Consider the following 24,500-nt stretch of genomic DNA (forward strand, 5'->3'; position numbering starts at 1 on the left):
ATATAAGACACTGTCTTTTTTCAGGGTATCACTGTATAATATTTTTTATATACACACGCTGATTTTGGCAATTTTTGTTGTGTAACAGACTTTGTATAAATTCTATTTTGATGGCCACTTGGTCTGGGGATGAAACGCTCAGTGCTCACCCCCAAAACCACAAGAAGAAGCTCACGCACTGGAGCAATGGAAATAGAAGAAACTTTATTTCAACCTATAGCCCCGACTCCTGCATCCAGTTTTGCCTCCCAACCAGTGATGAATGCACTCCGGTTGCTGCAGATGATCGCTATGCCTGCCTGTGCTGTAGCTTGACAGTACGTACCGGGGACATCTGCGCACACACTAGAAGCTATGGAGCATGTAGGGGCTGCACTAGTCTGCTCACTGGTCTGAAGCCCTCAGGGCTGCTATTGAAAATTGCCTATAGTGTGGCTTGAACAGATTGCAGTATTATGTAATACTATGGTATTAAATTATACTGCAGGAGCGATGAAAGCACCACAAGTTCACGTCCCCCATGGGGACTAAAAAAAATAAATAAAAAAAATCAGTTTAAAAGAAAGTTTTAATTAAAAAAAATGATAATGCAAGTTTAAAAAAACAACAAAAACTAAATAAAAACATATTTGGGATTGCTTTCCCTAAGGCCTCATGTCCACGGGGAAAATCAGGCCCGCTACGGATTCTACATGGAGAATCTGCAGCGGGTCCCTCCTGCCCCGCGGACGTGAGCGCTGAAAATAGGAATTTAAAAGAATTTACTCATCCAGAGCGGGCGGGGAAAGTCTTCTCTTCCTCACGGCCGGATCTTCTTTTTCGGCCGGCGGATGAACTCGTCACGCCGGCGGCACGTCGCCGACGTGCCCCGCACATGCGCCGGGCACATCCACCGAGCCGAAGCAAGAAAGATCCGGCCGTGAGTAAGAGAAGACCTTCCCTGCCCGCTCTGGATGAGTAAATTCTTTTAAATTCCTATTTTAGGTCTCCCGCGGATCCGGACGGCTTCCATAGGCTTCAATAGAAGCCCGCGGGAGCCGTCCCCGCGGGAGACCCGCACGAAAATGGAGCATGGTCCAGATTTTTTCATGCTCCATTTTTTTTAAAATCACTTTTATTGACCATCCGCGGGTATTTATCTACCCGCGGGTGGTCAATGCATCCCTATGGGGTGCGGATCCGCGGGCGGGAGAAGAGTTAAAATCTGCTGCGGATTTTAATTCTTCTTTTGCCCGTGGACATGAGCCCTAAATGTCTGATGTATCAAAGTAAGGCCGCCTGCAGACAGCCGGGTCGGATCCCACTGCGAGAACTCTCACAGCGGGACCAGACCTGAGCCCCTGCAGGAACCAGCGCGGCACTCACCACTCCCGCAGCTCCGGCTCCTTGATCTGCTGGGCAGTCGGCGCATGCGCAGAGCGAAGCTGGCACACGGGGAGTGATATTTCTCGCAGAGCCCCGCACGTGATTTTGCGTAGACAAATCGCGGCCGTCTGCCTAGGATTGCATTTTCTAATGCAATGCTATGGCAGCGGCCACGGGCGGAAATTCTGCAAGGAAATCCCACCGCGGAATTTCTGCCCGTGTGCAGGAGGCCTAACTCATTTACCTGAAACGGTGAACATACTCAGAAGAAAGAAAAAAAACGCCAGAATTACGATTTTCTGGGCACTCTGTCTCTAAAAAATATTTTTAATAAAAAGCGATCACAAAGTCATATGTATTCCGAAACGACACCAATAGAAGCTACAGGACACCGCAAAAAAGAAGCCCTGAAGGGGTTGTAGGGATATTACAGGACCGCAATTAGTTGTGTTGCCCCAATAAGTGTTCTTGCAATGAAGTTCTGTACATGTTCCCTGTCCATATATCTTTACAGGGGTCTGTCCCATAAATCCAGACATATAGGAGGGGAGGTAGAATGAATGATGGAGTGGTGCCACATGGGACTTGTAGAAGAGTCCACATTGAGCTGGGACAGTTATTTTTTGCTACAGAAGATTTTTTTCACACGTATAGCTGCCTGGACACTTAAGTTGACTTTTTTTTATTAAAAAGGGCTTTCCAGGGAAATACTATTGATGACCTATCATCAGGATAAGACTTATTAGCTGAGCGGACGCATGCTGTCAGCGCCACATTCACACAGAGGTCGGAGTGGAAACCTCCACACCCCCCTCCGTATAGTCATTTCCGACTTTCATTTTTTTTTTGGCAATTGTGTTATTTTAAAAAACAGTTTTTTTGCGCAGCACACATGAATGAAGACTTGACCCCAAAATGGATACCCCTGTTTGTCCATTATAGCCCCTATCTACTTACTGGACACACGGCTAGGCCTGTAATGGAGGGAACACCCGCTGGATTTCAGGGCACAACTGAATAAATTTTCTTGACCTCACTGGCAGGGGTGGGGCGTAAAAAGTGGCACTTTGTGAGGCTTCGTAATCTTGCTGAGGTGTGGCGGCCTCACACAGAAGGCGCTCAACAAGCTGCTCCCAGAACTGCAGGAAGGCGAGCGTTCCCGGGGCTTCTTGTAAAATACATATTACAGGTAGCGATCTGAATAATGCCGGGCTCACGCGGCCGTATGTGGAATCCGCTTGTGGAGGCCCGCAGTGGATTCCAGCTGTGAGCCCGGCTGTGGAGCTGCGTACGGCCGTGTAACGTACTACGCATAACTGCGTACTCACACAGGTGGTCATCCGCTGTACACATTTTCTTGTTTATATTGCCCGTGCCATTGCTTACTGATGATGTGGGTACCTGCAGCCCATAGACAATGTAATTGCACATGGCCTACGGTATATCCCTGTCATGGAGCAGAATAGGCTCTATGTTGTGGATATCCACGGTAAAATGTAACGTGCTGTGTTGTTTTCTGCGAGTGATTACGTAATTCCCACCCGCTAATGTGAGCAGAATTGTGTAATCAATGCACTTGATTGATTGATTGATTGATTGATTCGCGTATTACTGCGGATCAGATGCATGCGGAATCTGCAATTTATATCCGATCGTGTGAGAGCGGCCTAAGTAGAGGGCTACCTTTTTACCACATGACCGGTGACCGCTCAACGAGACTGCTCCAGGCTCTCGGTGACCGTTGGTCGCCAGGAGCAAGGAGCTTTTACATTTCCCGGGCTCCCTGCCTCCTGTACAAGTGTCCGTCGTTTTGTCAGCGGGCGCATGTTCAGTAGGCGGGGAGGGTCAGTGAAGGAGGATTGTGTCGGGGTTCAAATGCGGAGGCCTCCGGTCAGACGTTTCACCTCCCCTCATCAGTCGTATCGGTGCATGGAGGTTAAATGTCAACTTTTTTATGATCGTCATTATCCACTGAATAACAGCGATCCGGTGAACGCGGCCCTCAGTCACCTCTTCAGGTTCTCAGAGCAAGATTTAAAATTTCCTGGGCCCTCCCCAGCTTCTGCGCTTGTGTCTGCCGTTTTGGTGACGGGCGCATGTGCCAAAGCTAGGGAAAGTTCCAAGGATAAAGATTCCGTTGGGGGACATTTTTTCACCCAATGATTCCGTTGGGGGACAAAATTTCACCTCCCCTCATGGATCAAATCCGTGACAGGAGGCGAAACTAACTTTTTATTTACTTTTATACGATCACCGGCAATCAACGTGACCAGGGACCGCGTACCACGATCCCCTGTGAAATCTTCAGGGGCTTGGCTAAGTTTGGTAGCCAGGAACAGGGAGATTTTAAATTATCCTGGCAATCTGTGGCTTTTGTGAATGCGGCCGCCGGGGTAAGGTCCACCGATAAATTGGTGTGATCGTGTGACCCGTGACATCTCCCTGTTCTTGGCTACTCATACTAGCCGAGAGCAGTGCGATTTTAAACTTCCTGGGCCTTCCAGCTGTGTGTGCACGTGGCATCTTATGTTTAGCGTGCGCATGCACGGAAGGCGGCGTCAGGTCCTGGAAGGACCAGAACACCGCGGGACATCAGATAGGGGAGTACTTTCAGCTCCCCTCACGGATCCGAACCGTGAGGGGACCTGAAACTAACTTTTTTTTTAAACTTTGTTTACTTTTATGCGATCGCTGTTATCGATTGGCTAATGACGATCACATGACCAGAGGTCGCTCCGCGCGGACCCTTCATGACCTCCGTCATGTCTTCAGCCCATGTGGCTTTAATCTCCATAGCGAGCGTGTTTTTATGGCCCTGGGGATTACAGCTCAGCTTAGGCAGGACGTAAAACCACTATGGGGTAGTTACTAAAGGGTTAAAACCGGCAAAGCTGACAGCACTAGCTATCGCCGCCTGCAAATATTTCAATAACTGAAATTAGATGAAAAAAATGTCGACGAGTAGATATATTTGCAGACATATTTTTTTAACTATATATATATAAAAAAATCCTTGATTATTCCTCCTGTCGCTCGTCTTCCTGCATCGGCAGAGACGGCTTCACCAGCATCTTTTCATATATGGTGTAATAGTGCACGCTGACCGCCATGCTGAAGAGAGCTTGAAAAAAGAAGAAATACTTCAACTTCATCAGTGCCGGTTTGTAGAGGTTAAGGCTGAAGCGGAACAGATCAGTTGGCAGCGGCTTCTTGTCGTACCTGTGACATAGGAAGGAGAAAGAAATGTATTGTACGGGCATCAAAATAGTTTCCGCCCCATGGAAGAGGTCGGGATCTGTATTCTTTACATAAAAAACACGCTCTGAACGCATACTGGAGTTTTTTTTTTTGTTTTTTTTTTTGTCACTGGGGGCAAGTAAAGTCCAATCACTCACCATCAGGGTGGTTGGCTTGCTGTTGCTCTATCCTTTTTTGTTTTACTGATCTACCTGCTACTTAGTGCGATACTTTAGGCTATCTTGTAATCAGAGAAGCATTAGGAATAAGGCACTAATAGAATCTAATTAGCGGAGAGAGATAGTAGTTAGAAATTCTCCAATGTGTGACCTAAAAACTATTAGGCAACATCGTTACCACTGGTAGATAGGAATTAGTAAATATATAGGGGCCAGCAAGCTATCAAGGTAGATGCAAGGCATGGGTGTGTAAAGTCCATGCAGCACTGTCTCTTGCACAACACGAGACTGATACATGGCTTACTCTGAACTTTTCAGAAAAAATTTTTTTTGAAGAAAAAAATTAAAAAAAATTTTTTTTTTTACCATATTAAGAGGTATTATATACTTCATTGCAGATAACATCTGATCTGCAAGATATATATTTACCTGCGACCAACTGAATGCTCACTATTTGGTTATTATGCAATTGCTGTTAAGATCCTGAGAGGCATATTAAATATTCACAGGTCCCTGAGGAGCTCAAGTCGAGCGAAACGCGTCGGACCAAGGACCAGATATTGATTAAGCCTTCTTGGTGCTAATACCAAGCACAAATTATCTCGGTCTTGGGCACTACCAGTTTCCCAAGACTATAGATACTACCGTTGTGGGGGTGTATTATCACCCTAAAACGGTTATTCGTTGCCTCGAATAGATACCAGTTAAGGCATCGCACTATACCTAGAAAACACGATATATGGCATCTACATTTTCAAGAACCCTCTGAGATACACTTCCAGAGTTATTAATATTTTTCTTTATGTATTATGTGTGTCAGTCTTTATGAGTACTATTTTAAATTTTAATTGCTTTATTAAAGGTTATGTTTTAAAGTCCTAACAGTGAAGACATACTGGAGTTTGTAGTCCACATGCAATACCATATGCTCAGTTTGCTGACAAAATTCTTGCCACCTGCAATCACCACCAGGGGGAGCTCACTGCAGAAATTGAGCTCAATGACGAAAAGAGTATGCAATAAACTGCCCCTAGTGGTGACTAAAATCTGATTATCTTTAAATGGAGCACCAACACTTTTCAAACAACTTGTTCTTACAGGATTGGCAATGTGATAACTAGCAAAACTGATATTTACCTAAAAATAATGTTTTTGTGCTCAAAAAGTCTCTAAAGTGCAGTATCCCTTCCTCCTAGCTTGCCTTCCACTGCCTTCTCTCATTTGATTGACAGGAGATGTAGAGACAATAAATCAGGCATGAGGGAGGAAGACGAATCATAATACTAATTTGTAGAGAGCAGAGGGGAGGTAAGGAGAGACTCACACAGACACTGTCTGCAGCTAATAGTAAGTCACTGTGTACTGTGTTTGAGCTACAGAAATCACATTTGCACTGCTCACTCTTGTTGCACACTGTCCTACATGATGATGTTAGGTCTCTGTGTGTTACAGACAATTAGAGAGCAGAATGTGTAGTTCTCTGTGTCCCAGTATATAGAACACAACAGCCAGTTCTGAAAGGATCGAGAATCAGATGTACTTCCTGCAAGGACAGTGGGAGGAACAATGCAGAATACAAGTCATATAATGCCCAGACAATGTGTTATTTCTCATGTATAATGAAAACAAAGGTTTGGTACCGTGTTAGCCAGTAGAGCAAAATGTGATTGTTCCCAGCCAGTGACACTACGTAATCTTGTAGATATGATACCTTTTAATGGCTAACAAAAATACATGATGTCATAGCGAGCTTGCGATCCTCTCAGGTTCTTCCCTCGCAGAATTCCTTTTAAGTGCAAACCAATCCCATCCATGTCTGTGCCTTGTCTTAAGTATGTATGTTACAAGTGTGTATAAATATTCATGCCTACTTAAGATCTATTCCATTTTAGCCTGACGAAGAGCCTGAGAGGATCGCAAGCTCGCTATTACATCATGTATTATTGTTAGCCATTTAAAGGTATCATATCCACAAGATTAGGTGGTTTCTCTTGCTGGGAACAATCACATTTCTCATGTATACGCACGGCAGCTTACATGCTAGGTACACTTTAAGTAGCTGATAAAGGACATCCAATGACATCATACGGTCCTTCCTTTTAATTTAAACTCTTGAAAATTTTTAGAATTTGTAAAATTGACTTACTAGGGTCATTTAACAAACCATGGCTATTATTTCTTCTGCTCTGGTTTCGAAATGCAATTTGCCCTGGAGCTCTGTATACTATATGTCCTTTAATGTATACCTGCACTTCCAAGTGACTTTTCAGAAAACGCTGTTGTGGGTGTACATGAGGAGTAACACAATTTCTGTCCATTATATGACTTGTATCCTGCATTTATAACCAGTTTCCCTCTCTGTTATCTATTTATCAGTCTTCTCTGAGCTGGTGGGTGTAGACTGCTGTTTTGATGTCTCCACACACTGTACATATAGAGAAGATGTCCTGCTCTCCTGTGTGTGCAGTGTATGGAGACATCATAGCAGAAGTCTACACCCACCAGCTCAGAGAGAGTGAGAAGAGATCCTGCAGCTATGTCTCTACACATTGCACACACAGGGGATCCCTTCTCTATCCCAGTAGCACACCCTCATACGTAAAAGCATTATGGAAGACATTATACAACAGTGCTAAGCTGTTTAGTTGTGATTTCAGTAGCTGCGACACAGTAAACAATATGAACTGTAGCCATGTCTGCATCAGTCTCTACCTCATTCTACAGCTTTTCTTCTCCATAGATTTCCACGGGACAGCAGAAATCTACTTCACCCCCTCAACTCTTGTAATTCATCTCTGCATCACTTGACAACAGGCAGTGGATAGCACATTAGAAGAAAGGGAGACCCCTAGTGGCCAGCACATTATTTTCAGCACAAAAACATAATTTTAGGTAAATGAAGTGATTTGCATTTATCACCACTTGATAGGTGATTAATATTTAAACTTTGGGATTCAGGCTATTGGGACTCCCGGAGATCGCTAAAATGGTACACACGAGTCCCTTGGGAGAATGGAGAGGAGCTATGCATGTGTGACCTCCGCTCCATTCACTGCTACAGATTTCAGCCAAGTGATCTGCTTGAATATGTCCCCGAGCCCCATAGATGCCAATGGCGCGATGGTTACAGGACACACAGGAGTGCTCCATTTTCATAATCTCTAGGGCTCACAGCAGTCAAACCCCCAACGATCAAACATTTATCCTTGTGGATAGGGTATAAATGTTTTTGGTAGGATAACCTCTTTAAATACTACTAGTTATGGCGCCCCCTGGTGTTCTTTGATTCTCTCAGAACGTCGACCTAATGGTGGTCACACATGCTTGGGAAATCAGTCGTATCATCTAGGTTCCCTTATATACAGGCAATGGAGTGATTCTTGCTATTCTATAGGCCACCATTAAGTATAAGCGCACTAGAAGTGGCTTCTCGCCGGCACTGGGCGCATTAGGCGAATGTTGAGGAAATTAAAAAGCCACCAGGGGGCAGCATAACAAGTATACAACATCAATACCTACACACAGGAGAACTTTTTAATACATCCAATTAAAAACGTGTTATATTTTGGAACATTTAGGGCACCTGCACACGAAACGAAATTCCACGGCGGGATTTCCCGCAGAATTTCCGCCCCTGGAAGCTGCCATAGGATTGTGTTAACAAACGCAATCCTATGTAGACGGCGTGATTTGGCGGCGCAAAATCTCGTGCGGCAAGCAAATCGCGACATGCTCTATTTCTGTGCACAGAAACGTCACTCGCCGCCCCCTCTGTGCATGCCTCGGCTGCTCGGCCGCCGGCACATGAAAGAGCCGGGGCTGCGGGAGAGGCGAGTGCCCGCGCTGCTCTCTGCAGACGCTCGGGTCGGGTCCCGCTGCGAGAATTCTAGCAGCCGGATCCGACCCGGCCGTCTGCAGGCGGCCTTAAAGGGGTTGTCTCATGAAAGCATGTGGGGTTGTATACTTCTGTATGGCCATATAATGCACTTTGTAATGTACATCGTGCATTAATTATGAGCCATACAGAAGTTATACACTTACCTGCTCCGTTGCTGGCGTCCTCGTTTCCATGGATCCGTCTAAAATCGCCTCTTCTGGCGATTTTAGACGCGCTTGCGCTGTGCGGTCTTCTGTCTTCTGAATGGGGCCGCTCGTGCCGGAGAGCGGCTCCTCGTAGCTCCGCCCCGTCACGTGTGCCGATTCCAGCCAATCAGGAGGCTGGAATCGGCAATGGACTGCACAGTGAAGATCCCGGCGGCCATCTTACTAAGGTAAGTAAGAAGAAGGAAGAAGTCGCCGCAGCGCGGGGATTCGGGTAAGTACTACCCGTTTTTTTTTTTGTTTTTTTTTTGTTTTTTTTTTTACACATGCATCGGGTTTGTCTCGCGCCGAACGGGGGGCCTATTGAATAAAAAAAAAAACCGTTTCGGCGTGAGACAACCCCTTTAACAGAGCTAATTAATATTTATTTTGGAAAAACCCTTTAATGAAGATTACTTGGCTCCCTTTTGCATGACTGACAGTTTGGGGGCTATTTAGCAGTAACAGGATGACTGTAGGGTTATTAAGGACAGAGAGTATATAAAATGACATGAACTACTCTGGGAACATTGGAACACATGAAGACCACACATATGTGAGGCTTGGCTAATATACTCTGCGGATAGGGATATACTTACTTGATGAAGTATAGAGTGCTCATGAGTGCAGCCAAGGACGCTGATCCCAGACCTCCTGCAATGGCTCCGACGCAGGTACCCCGGACTGTATTACATAGGGGACACGTCATCTTACCTGAGAGGGGAATAAAAGCAATCACTACAATACATCCTACATCAGGAGGGGCAATGGAAATACCCTAAACCTACGGGTGCGTTCACACGTGGTGGAAAAATAAGCATATCTAAGATGTGGATTTTCACATGGCTGTGCTAATGCCAAAATCCACGTTAGACATGCAGCAATCGGATGTGGATCCACCTTGCTACACACTAACTCGGCTTAGGTCTATATCTGGCGGCAACACTTAGGGAATCCGAGTAGAATAAATCCAGAGGAAAAAAATTAAGCTGGTAGTAGTGAGAAGAGATCTTGCTTTATTCAGAACGTGCCATTACATATCCAGCTTAAAACTAAATAGGACGCATTTCGGTCTCCGTGTGAGGAGATTTCTGCCGGAGCTTGAACATCATCCCATGGGGAGTGAGGTGGTGAGCCATGACTTTTTTACTTGGGGTATCCGAGCCTAGTGGCGCTTCGCTAAAGCTAGGCGAGGTACCGGAGGGTGTGAACAAAGGCTTAACTATGAGACAAGCCAAGGTCAGGGCAGACAGCGTTAACTTCTATCTGAGAAACATCCAACAGGTCAGGGCTGGCAGAACAGGTTCCAGAAGGTTGGTGGGAGCGTGTGCGCATGGCCCTTAGGGCAGGTAGAAGGAGCTTGCCCAAAAAGATGATGCAGCGTCTGTCATGAGCAGGAAATCCAGGAGTGGCAGCAGCAGAGGAGTCGTCGTGTGCCGAGGAGTGAAGCACCGTGACAAGGATTTTGGTCCTGAATACCAACAGGACCAGGTCAGATGTTTCCAACATGCATCTGACAGCTCAATCTGCAGCTGAACTCCGAGGCCGGACCTCTGAGAACTGCTGTGGATTTTACTGCAGAGCCACGTGGATTGTGTGCGGAAGACGCACCAAGAACTGACATATCCAATTCTTTTTTCTGTAGTACAGATTTTAGGATTTGCCGTAACATTCGATAAAATGCTAATGCGATGTAGATTTTGCCGTAGATTTGGGCGATCAAATCTGTGGCCAAATTCAGTCGTGTGAATGAGGCCTATTAGCTTTTAAAAAAATCAGCTCTAGTTGGTGTAACTAGAAGCTACTGACACAATCTGTGTAGCAGTCAGTCTTTGTGTTGTTCAGCTGTAGATGATATTGCAGCTCAGCTCCATTCAGTACAGTGGGATGGAGCTGTAATACCAGCCATTGCCTGATGATAAATGTGGCAGTGTTTTTTTGTTTTTTTTTGGGGGGGGGGAACAGACCCTTTATTCTAACTCTGTAAAACCCTTTAGTAAAATTCTGCTTGCAATAAATGCTAGAGCTTCAGAGAAAAAAGAGTTTATTTTTACTGTGCCAATTAGCTGGAAGGCTCAGATCCAATACCAGGTCACAGGATGGTCCACCTGCCTCTGGTGATGTAACAATTACAACTAGACTAGATCGGGGTAAGTATGTAACTGCTTTAAATATTGGTAACCTGTCATTGGCATAGGTCATCTATATCAGGCCATAGGTATTGACTCTCAGCAGCCCTAGCAATCGGCTGCATGAAGGGGCTGTGATGCTCTTGAATACCTGGCACAGTGCCGTACATTGTATAGCAACTGCTTTACATTACAGCTCAGTCCCATTTACTTGATTGGAAGTGATGATCATGACATCAGATACCAAAGAAGAGGCTGCACTGCTTGCCTGAGCCTCTTCAAGGAGCTAATCACCACCACCACGATCTGATATTGATGCCCTATCCTGGGGATAGACCATCAATATTAAAGTCCTGGAAAACCCCTTTTAACAAAAAAGGCTGTTTTCAGTGTCAAGTTTGGCAGCAGCAAATGTATGTATTAGAGAGAAGAAGAGAGAAGACAAAATAGTTAATCAGCAATACAAAAACAGTACAGAAAAGTATCTGGAACGTTATTTAACTTTTTCTGGCTCTTTAAGCAACAAACGAAAAAGAATCAAATCTTTGATTTCGGACCACTAAATACAGAGCTGTAGTCGTACATTCATACATGTTGTATCTGGAAGTAGGATTTACCAGCCATGATGGCCTTGGGTATAGCAAACTGGTACAGGACGGTGAGCTGGAACAGAGGGATGCCGGTCACGATGATTGAGGAGAACAGGAAGCCCCGTCTGATCTTCATCACTTGTCTGAAGGCCTGGTTACACAGCAGGCCAGAAGTTGAGGCACTTAAACCGATCAACACACTTCCATACTGGAAAAACTTCCTATAGATGAGAAAGAAAGTGATACATTATTCATATAATGTACAGACTGCAATCAGGGTTCTTTAAAGGAAGGTTGTCACCTGCTTCCTGCATTATAAACTGTAATATTGTTGATGAGATCGTCCAACGCAGAGAGATCAACTTGTCCATGTGGTATTTAAAGTACTGGTGAACCTTCCAACGGGCAAGTCACCCCATGTATTCATCCAGGCCGTCTCCCCCTTGTTCCTGTAAAACCCACCAAGTTCTTGATTGATATCTCAGCCAGCCGGAGACGCCAAGCACTTCAGATGATCTGCGCCTGGACCACATTTGGGGATGTGAAGCCCGCACGGTGGCACCATAAGTGACATCATGCATGTGACATCCTCTGTGCAGTTCAGACCCCTGAGATCTGGAACGCATGTCTTCTCCAGCTGCCTTAGTTGGTGACATCAGTCATGATTATCATGGACATGTTACTGACAGAACGGGGAGAGCCTAGACAAGTAGGGCAGATGAATCGCCAATCAGACAGTTTATCAGGAATTCTGTATCGCGTAAAAGAATATTTCTGCGTTGGTGGATCTGGTAAATAATCAATAAAGGTACGGCTGTTTTATAAACGTGATAGAAAGAGTTCATAGCTGTAGAATCAGTTGAAGGCCGTCCAGCAACACATGTAGGGAGCTTCTTCTCTCAACCCATTGATGATGAGTTAGCATATACGCTGGGGGTCTAACAAAGACCCCAGGCCTGCTATAGGTACATGCTTCTCAGCATAAGGCTTTGTGCAGACTGCGCCCGAGTCCTAGGTTTTAGGGCTCTGTCGCACAAGCGATTTATTTTTAGCGCATGAATAGGCGCGCTTAAAAAAAACAAAAGGGCCCCATTGAAAAATAGGAAGAAGATTGTGCTCCTCTGCCACTGCTGTGGGAGGGGATTCCTTCATCCCTTCAGGGAGTCTCGTCCTGTCACAGTGTTCAGTGATGAGGGGACTCCCAGTGGCCAGAATTTTGGAGGGGAGGGGGGGGGGGGGGAGGGGAGGGGAGGGGGGGTCCTGGGCTTTAATTTCAGCTGATAGCAGAAGCACGGTGCAGGATTAAAGCCTCTGTTCCCGCAAACAAGAAGGAGCAGCTTGGATTCTCAGTTATCAAACACAAAACGGAGGACCCGGAGGAGAAAGGAGAAGCAGTTTGTAACAGCTTCTCCTTTCCCAGCTACATAGCACTCATTGAGCGGTGTGTACTTAGAGTGAAAGCAGAAGTGTTAGTTCCCCTGTAACTGGGGCTCCTATGGATGCCGCAGCTGCAGAGGAAAAGTATGAAATTGAAAAAAAAAAGACAAAGTGAATGACCCCCTGGGGTCCTATATAACATTATGGGGGACGGAGATGGTAAAAAAGTTACAAAAATAAGTTAAAATAAAATAAAAAATAAAAATTAGACAAAATAAAAAAGAATGATTCACTGCCGACGCCAACCAAAACCTTCGCCGTATGCACCTTCTTATCCAAAATTATACAAATTAATCAATCAAGTTAATTAATCAAAACATATAAAAACACAATGAGGAACCCATTCCCATATTTTATTTTAGGGTAAATATGCTAATTTTTAAAAACATACAAATATGAATGAAAAAGTAAAAATATAGTTTTTTAGCTTTTTACCTCTAATAAAACTTAAAAAAAAAAAAAAGTAAAAAAAAAAATACATGAAAAAAGTAAAAAAACAAAAACAAAAACAAAAAAAAAACACACAACGCAGCAAAAATAATTTTGGTGGCTGATGAAATGAAATAGGGCAGTAAAACCACCACATGGGTAAAATCCCTAAAAGTATTTTGTCCTTTAGGACCAAAACACCCTGTCCCTTAAAGGGGTTGTCCCGCGAAAGCAAGTGGGGTTCAGCACTTCTGTATGGCCATATTAATGCACTTTGTAATGTACATCGTGCATTAAATATGAACCATACAGAAGTTATTCACTTACCTGTTCCGTTGCTGGCGTCCCCGTCTCCATGGTGCCGTCTAATTTCAGCGTCTAATCGCCCGATTAGACGCGCTTGCGCAGTCCGGTCTTCTCCCTGGTGAATGGGGCCGCTCGTGCCAGAGAGCTGGTCCTCGTAGCTCCGCCCCGTCACGTGTGCCGATTCCAGCCAATCAGGAGGCTGAAATCGGCAATGGACCGCACAGAGCCCACGGTGCACCATGGGAGAAGACCCGCGGTGCATCGTGGGTGAAGATCCCGGCGGCCATCTTGCTAAGGTGAGAAAGAAGTCGCCGCAGAGCGGGGATTCGGGTAAGTACTAAACGGTTTTTTTTTAACCCATCCCTTGTGTTTGTCTCGCGCCTATTGAAGAAGAAAAAAAAAAAAACGTTTCGGCGCGGGACAACCCCTTTAAGGGCTTGTGCTGTTCATTGTACATGTGACTGCTGCAGTGTCTTTTAGGACCAGCGGGGCCCTTTAAGTGGTGATATGGCTTAGGTGTTTTTCTTTCTTTTTTACACTTTTTTTTAACTCAAATATATACCCAGAACGGCACCACTGAAAAATACAAACTATCTCGATACCATAAGGGTAAAAGCAGGAATGTTGATACTCACTGGTCGTAGGATGGAAGCTGCTGGAATCTCACTTGTAAGAGCTTTACAAACTCACTTTCAGGAGGTTTTACAACTTCCATTATGGCGGCCGACTGTCCTGCGCTGTAACTCTGTAAAACACACCACAAGTGATGTAATACCGCAGTGTAGACCACGGATCCCTGCCTGCTGTAAAACTACAACTCCCAGCAAGCCTTGACAGCAGATTCTGGAAGTCATAAGTCCCAGCAGCTGAAGAACCACTGACAGTAGATAACTTCCTAAGGGCTCCTGCCCACGGACGGATATTTGCTGCAGAATCCGCAGCAAATAGCGCCCATAGCGTACAATGGGAAATCGATTCTTCATCCTCACTTACCAATTGTGGCTTCCACAAGTGGAGGGAAAAAAAAATAAAATCGCAGCATACTCCATTCTTTCGTGGATTCTGTGTGGACGGCTTCCATTTAATTCTATGGAAGCCGCCTGATCCGCAACCCTTCTGCAATGACATTACAGAAAGGTCGCGGATTCCGTGTCATCGCTAGACGATGATGCGGGAAAAGCAGATGGGTTATTTTTTTCATATTCTGTGGTGCCCACGTCTGACGGTTCGCCGTGCGGACCATCCGCAGTACAGAAGAAAACGAAACTAAACGCGGGCGCCACTGCTGGCAGAGCTGGATTCCGTGTCGACAGAGCGCGAATGAGATTCCACTTTGCTGCTTAGCCTCAGGTTTCAAAATGAATGCGGAGGGTCCGCCCCGTGTGCACCCAGCCTGTGCGCACATAAAGCAATACCTTTTAATATGTTTTTTCGTATTAAACCGTACACGCTAGACAGATGATTATAGCGCGATGTGAGCGCCCCTTGTCTGCAGCCGCATTAACAACCAGCGGGTCCGCTGTTTATTGTCTTTTTACTGACAACGCGGTTTCTAAATCTGCACGTCTATTAAAAGTTAATAAAATCCTAAAATGGCGCAGAATCCGCACCAGCAGCTTTAATGGAGATCGGCAGGGATAAGACTGCGGGCGCAGGCCTATAGTGATGAATGGAGCATTAGTAGTCATGTGTGACCCCTCTACCATTCATCTGGGGGCACTCAGGACCCCCATCTCCGTTCTCAGTGGTGGTCCCAGCTGCTGCGCCCCCAAACATAAGATATTTACCCCCTAGCCATCCCTTTACATGTGCCATAAACAACCGTCCCAGAGAATGAATGGGGTAAAACCCTCCTGTATTTACTGGATAGCCCGCCCTCATTACCGTGCCCGTGTCTACTACTCCGGAGCGCGTTACTCCCGCACAGCCGCCGCCACAAGCCCCTCATCCTCACCTGCACAGCGCTCTTCACCTTCACACCCGTGCAGTACTGGGCGCAGCCATCTTGCCTGTCACGTGACGGAGCAGTAGCGTCACGCGGTCAGACACAACCAGCTGCGCCCGAGCACATCGCTCTACTCTCGCGGCTCCTCCAAATATGCGTACTGGCAAGGGGTGAGGAGCCGCTGTCTAGTGGAGAGCTGAGCGATGTGCTCGGCGCAGCTGGCTGTGTCTGACCATGTAAGCCCTCATGCCGGCCGGACTTTTGAGAGAGAAGAGCTCCACCTAAAGGGGAAGAACTAAAGGGGGGCACAGAGGGGGAACTGCATTTAAGGGGAGGCCAGTATGAGGGTTACTGTTACTACTGGGGCCACTATAACTAATAGGAACTCTACTAGTGTCACTGTTACAACTACAGCCACTATGGGGGTCACTATTACTACTGAGGCCACTGCGGGGGGTCATTATTACTACTGAGGCCACTGCGGGGGTCACGATTACTATTGGCCCCAGTAATAACAGTGACACCAATAATGGCCCCCAATAGTAATAGTGACCCTCATGGTGGCCCCAGTAGTAATGGTGGCTGTTTAAACTGCACGATGAGCGATGAGCTTCATTACTGATCGCTTATGCAGCATAAAAGATGAATGATGAAGCTCATCGTGCAGTTTAAACAGCCACCATTCAATAGCAAATGGCCGCTGTGTATCTAAATGGAGAGGGGCGGGGGAGCGAGAGGAGAAAAATCTCCTGCACTGCCCCGCCCCCTGCTGGCCACTCCATGTGCGAGCCAGCTATGCTAGCTCCCGTGCTGGAGCATGGGAGTGCGGGGATACAGGGACGAGTGTCGGGCATCGTTCGCCCGACACTCTTCCTGTGTAAATGGGCCTTAACATTTTTTGTAAGACCAAAAAAGACCTCCGTCCATCCAGTTCAGTCTATTACCCCCCAATGTTGATCCAGAGGAAGGCAAAGAAAATAGAATAAGGTAAAAGCCAATTTTCACCATTTAAGGGGAAAAAAATTTCTTCACTCCACATTTTGTGCTATTCAGCTCTGGCATCACTAATTATTTTAAATAATCACCCAATAACGCCACGGAGAGGCTGCTGAGGCTCTGCGGCAGAAGTCAGGGAGTCGCTCAGGAGCCGCCACTTCTGTACTGAGGCCACTATGGGAGTCACTGTTGCTATTGGGCCAATAATTGCAATTTGCCACAAAGACCAGGATCGTCGAATGGTGAGGTGTCTTCCTGGCAGTCAAGTTCGATACACTGTGGATCGGGTTGACAGACCACTGGGAGGGGCTGGTGAGGATCCAGCTGTCATGGTACACATTGGCACCAATGACAAAGTTAGAGGGAGGTCCTTAAAGCATTTCAGGGAACTAGGTTGTAATCTTAAAGGGGTTTTGTCATTAGGACAAAATCCCCACCACCCGACTGTGCCCCGCATAAAACAAAAAATGAGGGTATACTCACCTCACATGCAGTCACAGGATGTAGGTGAAAGTCGCCACCAATATTTGGCAATGACTTCTTGGTAATTGGATGGCAGAAGCACGTGACCGGTGCAGCCAACCAGAGGTTGCATCACCATCTGAGCTCCTAGCATCAGCGTTCATATCCTGGGCACCATGATGCCAAGAGTTTAGGAATGTGACAATGCAGCCTTCAATTGGCTGCAACGGTCAAGTATTTCCATTGGCTGTCTGCCCAGATGTCTCCGTTAAATATAAGCAGCGACTGTAAGCTGTGTCCCAGGAGAGGTGAGTGTGCCTTTATATTTATTTTACGCATGTCCAAGCTGGGGGATGGGGTTTTGTTCTAATGACAAAACCCCTATAAGGCATGTGCCACACCAGAAAGGCAGCAGGAGACTAGGGAAGTAAACAAGTGAGTGAGTGGTGAGTTGCAGAGCAGAGAACAGTGAAATAGTCTGAAGGGTCAGTGAGCGAGCAGAGTAGCATAGATATTGACTTAGATATTGACTTAGATATCAGTCAATCAGAACGAGACCGAGTCTCAGGCACATTAATCCCAAATTGTGAGTTTCCTGAGCTTTGATTAAATTAAAAATAACCAATGCATTGTTCTTAAACTGCACACTGATGAAGGATTGGGACTGGGGGGAGGGCAAAAAAGGGATGGGGGGGGGGAGACAATGTAGACAGTGGCCTGGGACTAAATAATGGAAATGGAAATGGGGGTGGGGCGGTGGGAGGGGCTAGTACAGGAAGAACTGGCAGAACAGTTAGTAAGGATACAGTTAATATAAAAATAACCAGAACCTTCTAAACTGAATGGTGACTAATGCTAGAAGTCTGAACAATAAAGTAGACGAACTGAAAGTAATAATGTCTGAATCAAACTACAACATAGTGGGAATAACGGAGACCTGGTTGGATGAAAGCTGTGACTGGGGAGTGAACACACAGGGTTGCAGTCTGTTCAGAAGGGATAGTAAAAAACTGAAAAGGGGGAGGCGTTTGTCTTTATGTGAAATTCTGTGTAAAGCCCACATTATGAGGAGATATATCGGAGGGGGATAAACATTTGCATGAACACAGAGGGAAAAGCAATAATAAAATCCTCATAGGGGTTTTCTATGGACCACCAAATATAACAGAAGCTACTGAAAATCTATTATTGAAGCAAATAGATGAAGTAGCAAATCACAATGAGGTAATTATTATATGGGGGACTTTAAAGGGGTTGTCTCACGCTGAAACGTTTTTTTTTTTTTCCATAGGCCCCCCGTTCGGCGCAGGACAACCCCAAAGGATGTGTTAAAAAAATTTTTTTATTACTTATCCGAATCCCCGCTCTGCGACGTCTTCCTTCTTCTTCCTTCACCAAGATGGCCGCCGGGATCTTCACCCACAATGCACCGCGGGTCTTCTCCCATGGTGCACCGTGGGCTCTGTGCGGTCCATTGCCGATTCCAGCCTCCTGATTGGCTGGAATCGGCACACGTGACGGGGCGGAGCTACGAGGACCAGCTCTCCGGCACGAGCAGCCCCATTCACCAGGAAGAAGACCGCACAGCGCAAGCGCGTCTAAAAAAGCAAGAAGACATCAGAATTAGACGGATCCATGGCGACGGGGACGCTAGCAACGGAGCAGGTAAGTGAATAACTTCTGTATGGCTCATATTTAATGCACAATGTATATTACAAAGTGCATTAATATGGCCATACAGAAGTGTATAACCCCACTTGCTGCCGCGAGACAACCCCTTTAATTATCCGGATATAAACTGGGCACCGGAAATATGTAGATAGTGAGAATAAATAGAACATTTTTAAAACCATCTTAAATACTCACTGTGAGGAGTCCATACCTTACAGAAAAAATGTTTGTAATAGGAAAAAACGAATGTGGCGCAATAAAAATGTAAAGGGGCAATAAACAGCTAAAAAAAGGGTTTAAACCACTAAAACAAGAAGACGTGAAGAAGCTCTAAAAACCTATAAGGAAAAAAATAAATTATACAAAAAGCAAATAAAAACAGCAAAGATGGAGACGGAGAGATTTATTACCAAAGAGACAAAAACTAACCTTGAACTGTTCTTCAACTCTATAAAGGGCAAAACGATTAATGCGGAAAGTATTGGTCCATTAAAAAGTAATGAGAGAAAATAGTAGAGGGTGATGAGGAGAAAGCAAATCTGTTAAATAGGTTTTTTTCCAGTGTATTCATAGAGCAAAATGAAATGTCAGATGAGATACAGAGTGATAAAGTAAACTCTCCACTAAATGTCACCAGTCTAACCCAGGAGGAAGGGCAGAGCTGTCTTAAGTTTAAAATAGACAAAATCGTCAGGTCCTAATGGCATACATGTCACTGCCACCGAAATGACATATTTCGGTGGCAGTGGCATGCAGACGTCTGGCACTGAATTGCGCATCTCCCAGAGTTGCCACTATAACCCCTCGATCTCTCGTTGCATAGCAGCAACCTTTTCCTGTCAGGAGGCACAAAACTCTTGGAGCTCTGTGACCTGTTTCCTGAACGTGTCCACTACGGATTGCCTTTTAGGGCGGGATTATTTTGTAATGTCTTACTGGCGCTGGATAGGAGCCATGGGTGTAATAGCCGTGCAGGATTGGAAAGTAGTCCTGACATAAACTGTGAAGTAAGATATATATTGTATGTATTTAGGAGGGCTGTACGGGGGACTGTGTGCTGATATGGAGGACAGAACTGACTAATCGCACTCCATGTTAAGCCCCGCCCTCAAATCAGACCCCTTTAATTTAAATTTGTTTGTTATATTTTGGGGAAAGGGGTGATACCCTATCGTGGCTGATTGAGGAGATCCAGGAATTGAAAGACAAGACGTGCTTCCACTGAAAGGGCTGTGGATTGTGTAAGGTGCACCGTGTGACCCAGGAATGAGACTGGGGGGTGGAGGGGGGTTTGGAAGTGGCGCGGTGCCATGTTCCTGAAGAGCTGCTGATACTGGTGCAGAAACAGTGATTTTTATGGAAAATAATGACAGAAATCCAGGAAGTGACCCAGCGCCATTATTGGGGTTTCTGCCACTAGTTTATGCAGCTCTCAGATCCGGCAGCATGTGTCTGGTGATAGATGCCTTTTACACATACTGAGTGTGGCTCCATTTATTATACTGGAGGTTAGTGGTGGCACTATTTAGTGTACTGTAGGTAAGTAGCCGTCTCTCTGTGGTGGCTGATAAACACCTTATATATAGTGAGGTAATTACATGATTTAGCGCTGTTCATGCACTGTATGTAATTTCTGATTATTTTTCATATCTCCCATCCTGGAATCAGCTGACGGCGCCTGCAGAATGTTTGTTCGTGTTCTGGAAGCTTCTTCTCTTTCCATTTGCACGGCAAATATCTACAGTAGTAAAAAAGTAACATATAAAATGGAAAGGTCGCCTGATGCTGAATGTAACGGCAAAATCAAGAGCTTTTACTTTCTTACACCTTTTCATGACCGGAGGTGTTTTGGAACTTTGTGCTCAGATGTAAAATGTACCCCTTGGAATATTGCATGCTGTAGATGAAGGTGAAGGTATGTATTTGTTTCTTAGGCCCCTGGCACGAGTGTTGTTTTTCGCCCATGTGCTCTCCGAGTAAACAAACAGACTTGACTCCAGTAGCACACGGCCCCATATTGGTCCATGTGATAAGATGCCCATCATTTTTTTTTAAAAATGGATCATGAGAAAAAAATCATGAAATGCACCATAGTGATGTGATGTGCAGACAAGACTCATCCATGCAAGCCAATGACAATACAAAAAGAACGCACTCAGATGTCGGCCGTGTGCCGCCTGTTTTGTTCATTTTCCCCGAGATGCAGAAAAAAAGAAAACTGGGTGTGTTTCAGGTTATTTTTTCTTTTTTGCAGACATGAAAAATGGATGACATGGTGAATAGAGATGAGCGAACGTACTCGTCCGAGCTTGATACTCGTTCGAGTATTAGCGTGTTCGAGATGCTCGTTACTCGTGACGAGTACCACTCGATGTTCGAGTTACTTTCACTTTCATCTCTGAGACGTTAGCGCGCTTTTCTGGCCAATAGAAAGACAGGGAAGGCATTACAACTTCCCCCTGCGACGTTCAAGTCCTATACCACCCCCCTGCAGTGAGTGGCTGGCGAGATCAGGTTTCACCCGAGTATATAAATCGGCCCCTCCCGCGGCTCGCCACAGATGCATTCTGACAGAGATCAGGGACAGTGCTGCTGGTGCCGGAGCTGCTATAGGGAGAGCGTTAGGAGTATTTTAGGCTTCAAGAACCCCAACGGTCCTTCTTAGGGCCACATCTAACCGTGTGCAGTAGTGTGGAGGCTGCTTTTAGCAGTGTTGCACATTTTTTTTTTTTGTATATCGGCCGCGCAGAGCATTGCGCCCTGCAATAATTATACATACTCCAGGGCCAGTAGTGGTGGTGAGGCAGGGACAGAAGACATATATTTATTGAATATAGGCAGTGGGCCTTTCCAAAAACATTTGGGAAAAAAAATCTATTTGGGCTGCCTGTGACTGTCCTCAGTGTACTGGGTCTGTGCTGGGTGTAGTTGTCCTCCTAATTCATACGCAGCCAGCTAAGTGTTACAGCAGGCTTGCGCAAAATTATTTCCTGGCGTTCCGTAAGCGAAGTCAGCCTCCAACCACAGGCCAATAAGCGGCACATTTAATTACAGCGTTCTGTTTCTGCACTACTGGTAATACACCATGCTGAGGGGTAGGGGTAGGCCTAGAGGACGCGGGCGAGGACGCGGAGGCCCAAGTCAGGGTGTGGGCACAGGCCGAGCTCCTGATCCAGGTGTATCGCAGCCGACTGCTGCGGGATTAGGAGAGAGGCACGTTTCTGGCGTCCCCACATTCATCTCACAATTAATGGGTCCACGCGGGAGACCTTTATTAGAAAATGAGCAGTGTGAGCAGGTCCTGTCGTGGATGGCAGAAAGTGCATCCAGCAATCTATCGAACACCCAGAGTTCTGCGCCGTCCACTGCTGCAACTCTGAATCCTCTGGCTGCTGCTCCTCCTTCCTCCCAGCCTCCTCACTCCATTACAATGACACATTCTGAGGAGCAGGCAGACTCCCAGGAACTGTTCCCGGGCCCCTGCCCAGAATGGGCAGCAAGGGTTCCGAATCCTCTCCCACTGGAGGAGTTTGTCGTGACCGATGCCCAACCTTTTGAAAGTTCTCGGGGTCCGGGGGATGAGGCTGGGGACTTCCGGCTACTGTCTCAAGACCTTTCAGTGGGTGAGGAGGACGATGATGATGAGACACAGTTGTCTATCAGTGAGGTAGTAGTAAGGGCAGTAAGTCCGAGGGAGGAGCGCACAGAGGATTCGGAGGAAGAGCAGCAAGACGATGAGGTGACTGACCCCACCTGGTTTGCTACGCCTACTGAGGACAGGTCTTCAGAGGGGGAGGCAAGGGCAGCAGCAGGGCAGGTTGCAAGGGGCAGTGCGGTGTCCAGGGGTAGAGGCAGGGCCAGACCGAATAATCCACCAACTGTTTCCCAAAGCGCCCCCTCCCGCCATGCCACCCTGCAGAGGCCGAGGTGCTCAAAGGTCTGGCAGTTTTTCACTGAGAGTGCAGACGACCGACGAACAGTGGTGTGCAACCTGTGTTGCGCCAAGATCAGCCGGGGAGCCACCACTACCAGCCTCACCACCACCTGCATGCGCAGACATATGATGGCCAAGCACCCCACAAGGTGGGACGAAGGCCGTTCACCGCCTCCGGTTTGCACCGCTGCCTCTCCCCCTGTGCCCCAACCTGCCACTGAGATCCAACCCCCTCTCAGGGCACAGGCACTACCGTCTCCTGGCCTGCACCCACACCCTCACCTCCGCTGTCCTCGGCCCCATCCACCAATGTCTGTCAGCGCACCGTCCAGCCGTCGCTAGCGCAAGTGTTGGAGCGCAAGCGCAAGTACGCCGCCACGCACCCGCACGCTCAAGCGTTAAACGTGCACATAGCCAAATTTATCAGCCTGGAGATGCTGCCGTATAGGGTTGTGGAAACGGAGGCTTTCAAAAGTATGATGGCGGCGGCGGCCCCGCGCTACTCAGTTCCCAGTCGCCACTACTTTTCCCGATGTGCCGTCCCAGCCCTGCACGACCACGTCTCCCGCAACATTGTACGCGCCCTCACCAACGCGGTTACTGCCAAGATCCACTTAACAACGGACACGTGGACAAGCACAGGCGGGCAGGGCCACTATATCTCCCTGACGGCACATTGGGTGAATTTAGTGGAGGCTGGGACAGAGTCAGAGCCTGGGACCGCTCACGTCCTACCCACCCCCAGAATTGCGGGCCCCAGCTCGGTGGTGGTATCTGCGGCGGTGTATGCTTCCTCCACTAAACCACCCTCCTCCTCCTCCTACGCAACCTCTGTCTCGCAATCAAGATGTGTCAGCAGCAGCACGTCGCCAGCAGTTGGTGTCGCGCGGCACGGCAGCACAGCGGTGGGCAAGCGTCAGCAGGCCGTGCTGAAACTACTCAGCTTAGGAGATAAGAGGCACACAGCCCACGAACTGCTGCAGGGTCTGACAGAGCAGACCGACCGCTGGCTTGCGCCGCTGAGCCTCCAACCGGGCATGGTCGTGTGTGACAACGGCCGTAACCTGGTGGCGGCTCTGCAGCTCGGCAGCCTCACGCACGTGCCATGCCTGGCCCACGTCTTTAATTTGGTGGTTCAGCGCTTTCTGAAAAGCTACCCACACTTGTCAGACCTGCTCGGAAAGGTGCGCCGGCTCTGCACACATTTCCGCAAGTCCCACACGGACGCTGCCATCCTGCGCACCCTGCAACATCGGTTTCATCTGCCAGTGCACCGACTGCTGTGCGACGTGCCCACACGGTGGAACTCTACGCTCCACATGTTGGCCAGGCTCTATGAGCAGCGTAGAACTATAGTGGAATACCAACTCCAACATGGGCGGCGCAGTGGGAGTCAGCCTCCTAAATTCTTTACAGAAGAGTGGGCGTGGTTGGCAGACATCTGCCAGGTCCTTGGAAACTTTGAGAAGTCTACCCAGATGGTGAGCGGCGATGCTGCAATCATTAGCGTCACCATTCCTTTGCTATGCCTCTTGAGAAGTTCCCTGCAAAGCATAAAGGCAGACGCTTTGCGCTCGGAAACAGAGGCGGGGGAAGACAGTATGCCGCTGGATAGTCAGAGCACCCTCCTGTCTATATCTCAGCGCGTTGATGAGGAGGAGGAGGAGCATGAGGAGGAGGGGGAAGAGACAGCTTGGCCCACTGCTGAGGGTACACATGCTGCCTGTCATCCTTTCAGCG

At 47.1% G+C, this 24,500-nt stretch overlaps 1 protein-coding gene across 3 annotated transcripts; it reads right to left on the minus strand.

Annotated features, from left to right (window-relative positions):
- Positions 1-1,638: 1,638 nt before the first annotated feature.
- Positions 1,639-15,808, minus strand: LOC136588347 (transmembrane protein 126A-like). Of its 3 annotated transcripts, none has more exons than XM_066587485.1 (5): positions 15,707-15,808; positions 14,388-14,497; positions 11,608-11,801; positions 9,461-9,575; positions 1,639-4,584 (listed from the first exon to the last, which is right to left on the minus strand). In XM_066587485.1, exons 2-5 carry the CDS (start codon positions 14,465-14,467, stop codon positions 4,383-4,385), a joined length of 591 nt encoding a protein of 196 aa, XP_066443582.1. In that variant the 5' UTR covers positions 14,468-14,497; positions 15,707-15,808; the 3' UTR covers positions 1,639-4,382. The 3 variants fall into 3 exon arrangements, with proteins under 3 accessions (XP_066443582.1, XP_066443600.1, XP_066443592.1); XM_066587503.1 differs by having other exon boundaries at positions 15,725-15,768; XM_066587495.1 differs by lacking the exon at positions 15,707-15,808 and adding an exon at positions 15,637-15,695.
- Positions 15,809-24,500: the final 8,692 nt, after the last annotated feature.

The sequence above is a fragment of the Eleutherodactylus coqui genome, chromosome 1 (genome assembly GCF_035609145.1).
Source record: "Eleutherodactylus coqui strain aEleCoq1 chromosome 1, aEleCoq1.hap1, whole genome shotgun sequence".
NCBI classification, from domain to species: Eukaryota; Metazoa; Chordata; class Amphibia; order Anura; family Eleutherodactylidae; genus Eleutherodactylus; species Eleutherodactylus coqui.

Coding starts and splice junctions, on each gene's coding strand:
- LOC136588347 (XM_066587485.1), bottom strand. CDS start 14,467: ATGGAAGTTGTAAAACCTCCTGAAAGTGAGTTTGTAAAGCTCTTACAA. Junction 11,802..14,387: donor CAGCTTCCATCCTACGACCA/GTGAGTATCAAC, acceptor TCTCATCTATAG/GAAGTTTTTCCAGTATGGAA. Junction 4,585..9,460: donor AGCACTCTATACTTCATCAA/GTAAGTATATCC, acceptor CCTATGTCACAG/GTACGACAAGAAGCCGCTGC.